The following is an 11,916-nucleotide window of genomic DNA, read 5'->3' on the forward strand; positions in this document are numbered from 1 at the left end:
TCCTAAATATGTATAACTCTATCAATACCTCAGACCTCAGACCCAAATTCAAAAGCAACACGAACTAAAAACACACACTCGTGAACTCTCGGATTTCACCAAGCCTATACACAAGCAAGAAGCAGTAGACAACGAGATCACTCACAAAGAAGCTTGAATCTGCAACATACCATTAAAGCACAAAGTAAAATTGTACTTTTTCTTCATAAATCATTGATAATAACGATTAAAACATAAGAAAAAGCTACAATTTTTGTGTGTGTTCTTAACTATGAAATTCTAAAAATTTTAGATTAACAAAGCTTGGTTCCATTTAGAACCATAACAAAACGAAGAACAACACACACCATTCAGCTTTGAAGCAATATCAAATCGGAACAAATTATCAACAAAAAGAACTCGGAACATCAAATATTCAAACAACAAATCGAAATCCCCAAATAGGAAACCCTAAGAAGAGGAATCATACCTTGGAGAGTCGAATCTTCGTGAGATGATCACCGGAAATGATAAAACGAAATCGGAGAGCGTCGCCGCCGTCGCGTCGCGTCGAAGAGATCGAGAAGAAGAATCGCCGTCGCGTCGCGTGAGAGAGAAGCGGTTCTGATTTTTTTTTTCTGTTTGTTGTATTAATTTTAAAACAAGGGTATCAGAGACATTTTGCCAATTAATGAATGTCATTTTTGTGACTTTCTTCTTCTGATACTATTTTGGTGACAAAAACTTCAAAAGTGCCATTATGGAGAATTGCCCTTAAATTTATACTAACAAAAAGTGCATACAAAGCAAATAATGCAACATGTTTTAGGGTTGGAGAAGGCCCTATAGTAGCCCATTTCTGGAAGCCCAAAGACCGTGTTGTTGTGCCGAGGCGCAAAGAAGATTCAAAGCAGATTTAGATTGGGAGCCTACGATAACAAAGTGGTAATCAATTTACATGTGCTGGAATGCTTAGAATCTTTGATTAAAAGAAAGCAACATCAATTCAAGAAAATAATCTATCTATAGAACGTCAATGTTTCAAGAGTATGATGCGGGCCAACTCAAACATCTCACCGTTCGTCTTTCTTTTCTTGTCTTAAACTAAGCAAGCTTGAAGCCAAAGTTCACAAACCTTTCTCAAGACACAGATGCTTCCAGATGCTACGAGGTCATTGGTTGAGTTTTATCTCTCTGCTTTAGCTTTATTTATTTTTAAATCACTAAATTTTACCAATCATGTTGTAACTTTACTTTTAAAAATTAAAGTCTACATCAAGTTTTTATTTAGTTTTACCAATCATGCTTTAGCTTTATTTTTAAAACTACAGCAAAAAAAAATAAAACAAAACTTTTTCTTATGTATTTTAGGCAAAAACCCTACATCTTCTTTTTATAGGCCGTAGAATCTGTAAATGAAAAAAATATATCTATAATATCAAATAAATTATATAATCATAATAAAAACTTTTATAAATATTTTAATTTTGATTTTGAGTGTTTTTAAATTATTAAGATATTTAAATAATATAAATATTATTTACATATTACATTTTAAATTACAATAAATTTTGATAATTTATTAAAAAATATTAATATAAATTATTTTAATTGATATAAAATAATAATTTTATATATACAACACATATTTCATTTTTATTTTAAAATATATACAGCCTACAGCTTACAGCTACAACAAATTTAACTACAGCAAAAGTTTCTGCAGAAAAAATCTACAGTAACAACTTTACAGCTACAACCGATTTATCTACGGCTAAATTTTTAAAGCCTCAGTCAAACCAATCATCACCGATCTTTTTCCATCACCACTATGATTGAATACAAACTTTGCTTCATTTATTAAAAAACCAACCAAACAAATATTACAAATACTTTATTGCAACCCCCATAGATTCCAAAAGGAGCAGAAAACACCCTGAAGTACTCTCAACTCATCATCTATTCTGTTGCGCCGCAACTAAAACTACAAAGATATAACCTTAACCAAAGGAAGAGCAGCTGAAAATTCCTCCCATGGCCACCAAAAAATGGTCTTATTAAAACATAAATTAAGCAATAACCAATAAATCCCCCATCTAACTCATCCCACACAATTATTCTTTACTATAACCAGTAACCAACTATCTCACCAATAAATCTAAACCATTACAGAACCTGATTTTTTTTTAAATCAGTACATCCATTCTTGTGGAAGATGACTTTCTTCCTTGGGACAGCCACCAGTCACCGCAGACTTTGTACCACGGTCGAGTTTGCTACATCCTGCAGAAAGATGAGCTTGCGAACGTGATTGAATCCCACCAGAGAGTTTTTCAGTTTTAGGATGTTCCGTCTGAACAACCTTCGTCGGCAACTTAACACACTTACCTGAAATCCAGTTTATATTCCAGTTTAGTTTCTAGAAGTCGAAAAATCTAGCAAAATTTATCAAAATTTCAAGACTTTTAATTCATGAAAACTCGTCAAAGTTACCTGCTTTCTTCCAGGAAGTAGAAGGGTTTGTGCAATTCCGGGGAAGGAAAACGCCCGTACCAACAGACGGCTGTTTAACGGCGTTTGGAGCGGTGAAAGCGCCGGTGCCAGCAGACGGCTGTTTAACGGCGTTTGGAACGGTGAAAACGCCGGTACCAGCAGACGGTTGTTTAACGGCGGTTGGACCGGTGAAAACGCCGGTACCAGCACACGGCTGTTTAACGGCGGTTGGAGCGGCGAAAACGCCTCTAACGGGATAAGGATACGCGAACAGAGCTGGTTGCGTCTGCCTTAGCCAGTAGTAGTAGTAGTAATGGTAGTTGTAAAACGCCGCGTTTTGAGGAAATGGGACGAAAGAATTAGGGTTTGGGCGTCTGTTGGGTTTTGCATCAGATTTGATCTTGGGGACTTCTCCAGCTGCAGCAGATACAACTTTCACAGAGTCTTCTTTACGGCACGGAGTTTCCGGCGGTGAAAGGGCTTGCGAGAACGGACCGTTGGGACTCTTGTTTCCACTCCGAGTTGACTTAGTAGAATTCACCTGAATCAAGATGAGCGAAACTATTGAGTCTTAAGTTAACATTTGAAAAGAGTAAAGCTTTGAACAAACCTTAGCCTCGTCGATGGGAGGAGGGGAAGGGAGGCGCTGAGTGAGTCTGCGAGTCAACCCGGCAAGGAAGTCATTTTCTTCGTCATTTGTCTCGTCCTCCGTCTCCGTTAAGTCCTCTGGATAGGTGAAAGCGAACTCGTAAGGGAACTCGTTAGGGAAAAGTTGACTCAGAGTTGATTCGGAGACAAGGGCTTTCTCCATTGGTTGTTCGAATGCCGCGAGACAAGGCGAATGGATGTCAGAGGACGCGGCGGCTACTGGCGGCGCTAACATAACGACAGTGGGCCTCTGTTTGTTGTGTAATAAAAATTGTTAAGAGGGTTCTCTGTTTATAAAGGTTCCAGGAGGGTTTAATGAAACAGCTAAAAATATTATTATATTTGCTTTTGTACCCCTGATGTTTATGTTTATTTTATTTTATTAGTCCGTAATTCCTGGTCCACATTAGATAACCCAACTGGTTGTTGACCAACAAGATGTAAAAGCTCAAATGAGAAAACGAGAAGTCACAGGGGTTAGTGGTCTGGTCACACTTATGTGTTTATGTGGTATCTGATCTCCACTAAAATCCAGCCGCTGCTTCGTTGTCTGTAACGTACAAAACATTAATAGGAATGATAGGAGGAAAAACTGGTTTACAGTGTTTTATTTATTGATTGAAATAGAAATCTGAAATCCAAAGTCTATTTAATTTAAGGATATGTGTCCGAGTACCCATTCGGATTCAGACGAGTTTATTTGGATTTCTAATTTTCAAGGTTAAGAATTTAAGTTTCATTTGGGTATTTATAAATTTGGTTGGATTCGGATAATCCGTTTAAATTACGTTTTAAAAATTTTAATCATATATACTTTAAATTTATCAAAAGTTAAAAATAAAAATATATTACAATTTTTTGATTTGAATATTTCAATAGATAATTAATAGATATTTTAATTATTGTTGGTGTTTTGTATTCTCCATCGTTTTTGTTTATTTTTATATTATTAAAATAAATTAAACAATCACATTAAACATAAACAAAAATTTAGATTTTTCTTATATCTTATATTTTGAATTTTTTTTAAAAACGACTATAAATTATTTAAATTGTTAAAAATCTCACTTTCAAAATTTTATGAGCAATGATTTGATTTTCTTTTTGTCATAACAAGATACAAATAATCATAAAATCATATGAATATAAAGTATGATTTAATAGATATTCAGATTATACATACACACATATATATTATCATTTTAATTAAACTATATACCATATAAAAATATGTTAATTTAGAAATTTGCATTGAAAAACTATTAAGATCTTAATATTTTTATTAATTTTTTTTAAATGATTCAAAATTACTAAAACTATTAAAATTTCATATTAAAAATTTTATGATTAATGGTTTAAATTTTTTTGTTTGTGCAAATATACAAATGCTAATAAAATTATATGAATATGACGCTTCAATTAATAAATATTCATATTAAAATATAATATATATCTATGTTAATATCATTTAAATTTAATTAAATACCATATAAAATAAATAAAAATGATTGTTTTATTTTATTTACCAGTAAAATTATTGTAAATAAACAAGAGTGATCTTTTTTAATTATGTGTTTAATCTAATTTTCATACAATCATTTAATATATTTATTATTTCCTAAAATATAAATAAATACAAAATAAACAATATATATAAAAGTAATTTGCATACATAATGTTTGTTATCCGCAAAACGCGGATCTTGGCCTAATAATTTGTCTAACGTACATAGTACATATTACTACGTACCAGATATCAAAAATTTAGCATAATTAAATCAATGATAAATATATTTAAACATCAACTATACTAACGTTTGATAAACTTAAAACAGAAATTATCAGTTAAGTAAAAACAAAATGAAAAATAAAGAACTTTAATGTAACACTTATTTATTACTATGTACTAATCATATTTCGAATTTTTATTGTTTTAGATAAATTTTATAAAACTGTCGATTTTTTAATAACATGATTTTTTTATCTATCTATACTATTATTTCAAAAGTGAATTTACTTAATTACTTACTTGTCATGTTATCCATAATTTTAGCTAATTCTGCTTATGTGTCATGATTTCAATGATCTTAGATAAACTTTTTTGTCATGTTTTCAATAATTTATATTTTTCATTATATAATAAAACAGAATTATATATCAATAATATCAGATTTTATAAAAAAAGGATTTTTTGTATATATTGTGTTCTTATCTTGAAATAATATTTTTTTCTATGTTAAAAGTTAAAAATTAAAATATAAAAAAATTATAATCAAATATTATAAGTGAATTTGCTTACTTGTCATGTTATCTATGATTTTAGCTAATTTTTGCTTATGTGTCATGATTTCAATGATCTTAGATAATTTTACTTTTTGTCATGTTTTCACTAATTTATATTTTTCATTATATAATTAAAAATAATTTAAATTAATAATATCAGATTTTATTAAAAAAAAGAATTAGTTTATATATTGTATTATTATCTTGAAATAATATATTTTCTATAATAAAAGCGAAAAATTAAGATATAAAAATTATAATCATATTTTAATCAAGCAAAAACATTTGTATAAAGATATTTTCAAAAAATGTTTTTATTATGTGAATTTGCTTATTTGTCATGTTATCCATGTTTTTTTTTTGACATCAACTTAAAACAGACTCATATTGATTGTGAATACCAAATTGGGGGCTCCGCATCCATGTGAACGACGAAAGACGGCTGTTTCCTGACATTGCGTGCTAGGGTATCCGCATTTGTATTTTGCGTCCTTGATACATGAATGATTTTTGAGCTGAGAAAATTTTCTTTCAGGTTCTTGATATCTTCCGAATAACTTGCAAAAGCTGGTCATTCTTCTGGTTCCGACACCATCTTCACCAATTGAGAACAATCCATTGCAAAAGTGATCCGATACTGATGTAAGTTCCTCATACATTACAATGCCCATACTAGCGCTTCCACCTCTGCATGCAGTGGTGATAGGCTAGGCCAAACATTACGTGCTCCCATCAGGCCATCAAAACCTTGTAGAGTACTATACCAACCTTGTTCCGAAAAACGATCATTTTCTTTCGAAGAACCATTTGTAAAACACCATCGGCCTGAGATTGACGGTAAGGACGTGGCCACCATCTGAGTTACTGCCCTCTGTGTGTTCGGCACAAGTGCCTCTGCCCAGAGTGTTATCCATGATTTTAGCTAATTTTGCTTATGTGTCATGATTTCAATTATCTTTGATAATTTTTCTTTTGTTCATGTTTTCAGTAATTTATATATATTATAATTAAAGAAAATTATTTGATTAAAAAAATAAAATTATATTTTAGATAAATTTTTTTTGCTTGATAAATATTTGATGTTTGATTTAAAGTTTGTGATTTGCGAAGTTATTTTTCGTATTCGAACTCTCACGTTAAAAGTTAGAGCGGTTAAAGTCAATGACACTATTAATGAATTTTTATATATTTTTATTTATATAATTAAAAACAAATTTATTATTAATAATATCATACTGTAAAAAAAGATAATTCTTATATATTGTTTTGTTATCTTGAAATGATTTTTTATCATAAAAGTTAAAAATTAAGATATAAAACAATTTATTATCAAATGTTAATCAAGCAAAAATATTTTTCTAAAAATATTTTTAATATGTGAGTGTTTTTAATGAAAATATTTGCCACATTCAAATAATTTGATGTTTAATTTAAAATTTTTGAACACATAAATAATAACTCATCGTGCTGATTTTTGGATTAATAAAAATAAACTAATAAGTATTTGTAAGAAGATTATGTCCGCCTATGTTGGCAAAAACACCGAGTATTACATTGAAATAACTACATCCAAAATTTTAGAGCTACGGCACATCTTTTATATATTGTTAGTCATGTTTTAGTTTAAAACAACTTCAGCCAAGCCAATGAATTACAGACAGACCCGTTCCTTCTATAAGGCACATAAAGCATTTGCTTTAGGCCACAAAATATAATTGTAATTGGAAGGCCACATTTTCTAAGATGTTAGTTTTGTTTAATAGTCAAATTGTTCAAAGGTTAACCTATTGGTTACTGTTCGAACCATTCTCTAGCAAACTTCTATTTCTTTTTGTTTATAATTAATTTTGAACAGCATATTGTTTGTATTGGAGGGCTACAATTTCTTTAAAGCTTGAAGTCTCTCAAAAGTATGGGACGGCACTGATTACAGATACAAGAAATTTATAGTTACAACCAACATACTTAAATCAGCTCTAAGCGGACGCTATAACGTTAAAATAGTGATAAGGTTTGACATTTTTTCTTTCCAACCGGACGGTAAAAATGGCTGCATTATAGTGTGATTCTTTTATTTGCTACTGTATCACACCATATTTGGTGATACACTATAGCAATGGCAAATGTTTTTTAACTGTTTTCTGGTGAAATCAAAACTGTTTATTTAAATATTGTCTAACTAAAGTTGATTACGTAAGATTTGTATTACTATTTTATAACTGGATCACGTAAGATTTAAAACTAATATTTTAATATAACTGTTATATAATATATTTATATTTGAAATAGAAGTATTATATATTTTTTTATTTTTATTATATTTTTACTATTAGTTAATAGCTTTTATCAAAAATAATTAGTATTTATCAAAAAAAAAAGAATCTTAATTAATAATATAATAATGAAGAATATTTTTTTTAGTGTAATATTTGGTGTTATTGTTTGATAGTAAATAATTCTGGTGCTAAAATTATTTTAAAATGGTGTAATTTTGACACTAAAATAGTATTATGGATTAGATATACTTTTCCAACATAGATTTACAGCTAATTTTTATATTAACCGTCCAACCAATAGCTATGAAAAAGATTACTTCTAGTCTCTTACTGTATACCCTTCGAAGGTTGTTGTTCTCTATCATCTTTTTGATAAATTTGGGTGGCTGATTTACTTCATCACCAAGTTTCTCTAGATATAGTCATATGGGAGCTCTGAATCAAACCCATCGAATTGGAATAGCAGTGTAAAATTCAAATGGAGTTAGAACCTTAGTTTGTTTATGTGGAAACATAAAATCTTATAAGAAAAAAAAACTTTTAAACATTCGAACATTAGGAAGAATCCTATTATCAATTCATTTTTATTTCGTGATATCTATTAAACGATACACAGTAATAGCAATAGAATTATTCCTTACAGACTATTCATTGTCCCACCGAAACAGTAATGAGGATATCCATTGCAATTTATACGACATATAGAGGATTTACCTGTGTTCAAAAAAAAATAAAAAAAATAGAGGATTTACCATCTCTCGACTCTTTTCTCACCTCCCAAATGCATTCTTTACAGATTGGAACCTTACCAAATGGAGTATTGTCTCTTGATACTTTAAATATATCAAAATAGTGAGATCCGCCTCCATACCACGAAAAATGGCAACGATACTTCGTAGTTTTCGAGATATTAACATGAAATCTGAAACCCCACTAATGGTTCCAAGGGATATGGATCATCCCCAAATCATCATCCCTTGATTTGCAATGTACATTCAGAATTTTCTTGTTCTCTATAGTGTTGTGGATTACGACATGCTTTCTTGCTAAAGGTAATAAGGTATCATCGCCTGATTCTGATGTTCCTGCATCTGTTACTACGTTTGAGACATCTAACGTGTTAGTGCAAAGAAGACACAACAATTGAGTAATGCAAAAGATAAATTAAGAGACAAAATAGATACAAGCAACCAACTATTGCTTTATTAGAAATCGCCTAAAAAATCTATTACAAGACTTGCTTATCAGCTTTACACAGCATGTTAACACCCTAACAGCTGCCTAATCTACCCAAACTTATCTCTCTGTCGTCAGTACTTCAGCATCTGCTTCAGCACGACCCAAGAACACTCCTAAGGGATTTTCACCATTCCTCTATAATAATAGCCAGTGTCTTGTAGAATACACACGACTTCATAGCTCTTTTATAGTGATATCCACGTTCCTGAAACCCTAGTCTCCAAGGCAAATGGATATGGACAACTTCCATATCAATAAGGACACTTTAATTTTCTTGAAATGCACTAATTCCTCAAGGCATAAACTTGCTTCCCAAGTTTATCTCTTGTCTTTTCTCCACGGTATAAACTTGCTCCTCAAGTTTATTCCACGACAGCTCAGCATATTGCATCCACATGGTCTCCACCACTCTGCATGCATCCTGGTTCACTCTCTGACACACACTGCATCAACAACTACTTCAACGACTACGTCAAGACATAAACCTCCAGTTTATCCTTCTCCATCTCAGCATCTCTTGCATCCACATGGTAACCCACCACTCTGCATGCCCTTATGTAGTAATGACTAATCCCTCCAGCATTAGTGACTTCGTCGCCTAGTTAGTCACGGAAAACCATTGACATCTACAAGCTCCACTTGCATCTTCAATCTTTCCCTTTTAGATTTGTGTGCCGATCAAGCACAATACCCTTCTGGTTCAACAACCACGTTTTCTCACCTGGAAACTTCCACACTCGATATGCCATTCTCCCCCACGAGACTTGCACCATCTTCATCTTCATATGTAGATATGATTTTCTCCCCCACGAGATATGCATCATCTACATCAGGACGTCAATTACCATGCTCTTCTCCCCAACGAGATATGCACTCCTTGGATCATAACGTCACTACTTCTCTCCCTGCTTGATGTCAAGCCTTCCATCACAGACACACCCGTCTGCTCCTTTATACCTACTCCATCAGACTTTGACGCATCCACTGAACTACTTCTTGAACAACCTCTCGAACCACTCCTTGTCTTGGCTCCTTAGGCTTGGGCTTCTTCCCCTCTGCTGTAAATATGCTAGGCTCCTCCTGCCTAGTCTTCACAGCTATCCACGCAGCATCATTGATTCCTCGAACCAACAGCTTCATGCGCACCTTCCAATGACCATATTGGCCATCCTTCAACATGATTGTCTTCTGCATAGAACAATCGTGTACATCTTCACCTTCAGGATCACACCAGTAACTTAAGTGACCTGCTCTGATACCAATTGTTAGTACAAAGATGACACCACAATTGAGTAATGTAGAAGATAAATCAAGAGACAAAATGGATACAAGCAACCAACTATTGCTTTATTAGAAACCGCCTTAATAATCAGCTTTACACAACCTGTTAACACCCTAACAGTTGCTACTGAAAGATTCCTAATCTACCCAAACTTATCTCTCTGCCGTCAGTACTTCAACACAACCCAAGAACACCCCTAAGGGATTTTCACCCTTCCTCTATAATAATAACCAGTGTCTTGTTGAATACACACGACTCCATACCTCTTTTATAGTGATCTCCTCGTTCCTGAAACCCTAGTCTCCAAGGCAACATGGATATGGACAACTTCTATATCAATAAGTACACTTTTCTTTTCTTGAAATGCACTAATTTCTCAAGGCATAAACTTGCTTCCCAAGTTTATCTCTTGTCTTTTCTCCACGGTATAAACTTGTTCCTCAAGTTTATTCCACGACAGCTCAGCATCTTGCATCCACATGGTCTCCACCACTCCGCATGCTTCCTGGTTCACTCTCTAACACACACTGCATCAGCAACTACTTCAACGACTACGTCAAGACATAAACTTCCAGTTTATCCTTCTCCATCTCAGCATCTCTTGCATCCACATGGTAACCCATCACTCTGCATGCCCTTATGTAGTAACGACTAATGCTTCCAGCATCAGTGACTTCGTCGTCTAGTTAATCACAGAAGACCATTAACATCTACAAGCTTCACTTGCATCTTCATAACGCTGATGCAAAAATAATAAGAGTAAACGATGAGATCATAAACATCAATTGGCAATGAAGCTTATTAGAGAAAACCATCGTTATGTAAATTTGGTTGATTGGATTGTTAGATAAGTGCATAGTGGTGCGTATTTATAGGTGTTAACAAAAATGTAAATATATATGAAGAGGTGAGTAGGTGACTGAATATTTATGTAACGTTGAATCATATTCAGTCTGTGCATTCGTACATTTGTATATTGTTTTTCCTTTCAAGCTACATATTTACTTATTTTAAAATAAGAATTGTATTTTTTGTAAGCAAAAATAATTTGGTTTAGTTCTATATTATAATTTATAATTAGGGAAAGAAATCAATTTATTTTGGTCTTGACTAAAGACTTTTGACTTTTTATAAATATTAAAAAATTTACTCCTAAACCGTTTTAACTTAGATTATTAGACACATTTTTTTCTTAATTTCTCAACTAGATCACTTCTCAAAGGGATCGTTTCACTTTTCTAATATTATATGCTCTGGAAAATATGTTGCTGTTTTTTTGAAAAAAAGACATTCAAATTAAAAGATATAAAACATACAAGATATGATTTTTCAACTATAGAGTTTGAGAATGTAGGATGAGACAAGCCCATAATCTGCTAAGCAAAAACTTAGAAAACAAAGAAACTTATATACATAAGCTTACTGAAACAAGAGAAGATAGGAGCAAATCACTAGAGAGTTTGGTACCAGCGGCTTGACGACCTCGTTTACTTTTCCCTCGTATTGTGGCGCCTGGTCCATATCTTGATATTTTTGAAAAATATATTGTTGAACGGTTAAAATTTGACACATATCCCTTCCTGCGAATTATGGTTCGGGGAGGAGGTGAAACTTATTTTTGGTGAGACCCTGGACACCTTTCGGACCTCTTATAGAATACCTTGGTCCTATGGGTCCTGCAGATTGGAGTATTCCAGTATATTCTCTAGTCGGTGAC

General features: G+C 32.5%; 1 protein-coding gene and 1 pseudogene across 1 annotated transcript; both read right to left on the reverse strand.

Moving 5' to 3' along the window:
• Window positions 1-1,756: 1,756 nt before the first annotated feature.
• LOC106339979 (zyxin-like) lies at window positions 1,757-3,367 on the reverse strand. The gene is made up of 3 exons (XM_013778833.1): window positions 3,083-3,367; window positions 2,473-3,013; window positions 1,757-2,367 (listed from the first exon to the last, which is right to left on the reverse strand). The coding sequence occupies exons 1-3, from the start codon at window positions 3,353-3,355 to the stop codon at window positions 2,171-2,173; spliced, it is 1,011 nt and encodes a 336-aa protein (XP_013634287.1). The 5' UTR covers window positions 3,356-3,367; the 3' UTR covers window positions 1,757-2,170.
• Window positions 3,368-8,368: 5,001 nt separating this feature from the next.
• LOC106338603 lies at window positions 8,369-11,014 on the reverse strand (annotated as a pseudogene).
• Between the last annotated feature and the right edge of the window lie 902 nt (window positions 11,015-11,916).

Source organism: Brassica oleracea, chromosome C4 (genome assembly GCF_000695525.1).
Source record: "Brassica oleracea var. oleracea cultivar TO1000 chromosome C4, BOL, whole genome shotgun sequence".
Classification (NCBI taxonomy): domain Eukaryota; kingdom Viridiplantae; phylum Streptophyta; class Magnoliopsida; order Brassicales; family Brassicaceae; genus Brassica; species Brassica oleracea.

Excerpts from the sequence above, each read along its gene's own strand:
- LOC106339979 (XM_013778833.1), bottom strand. The coding sequence starts at position 3,355 with ATGTTAGCGCCGCCAGTAGCCGCCGCGTCCTCTGACATCCATTCGCCT. Across the intron at positions 3,014-3,082 it reads CTCCCATCGACGAGGCTAAG|GTGAATTCTACTAAGTCAAC; the intron begins GTTTGTTCAAAG and ends ATCTTGATTCAG. Across the intron at positions 2,368-2,472 it reads TACTTCCTGGAAGAAAGCAG|GTAAGTGTGTTAAGTTGCCG; the intron begins GTAACTTTGACG and ends ACTGGATTTCAG.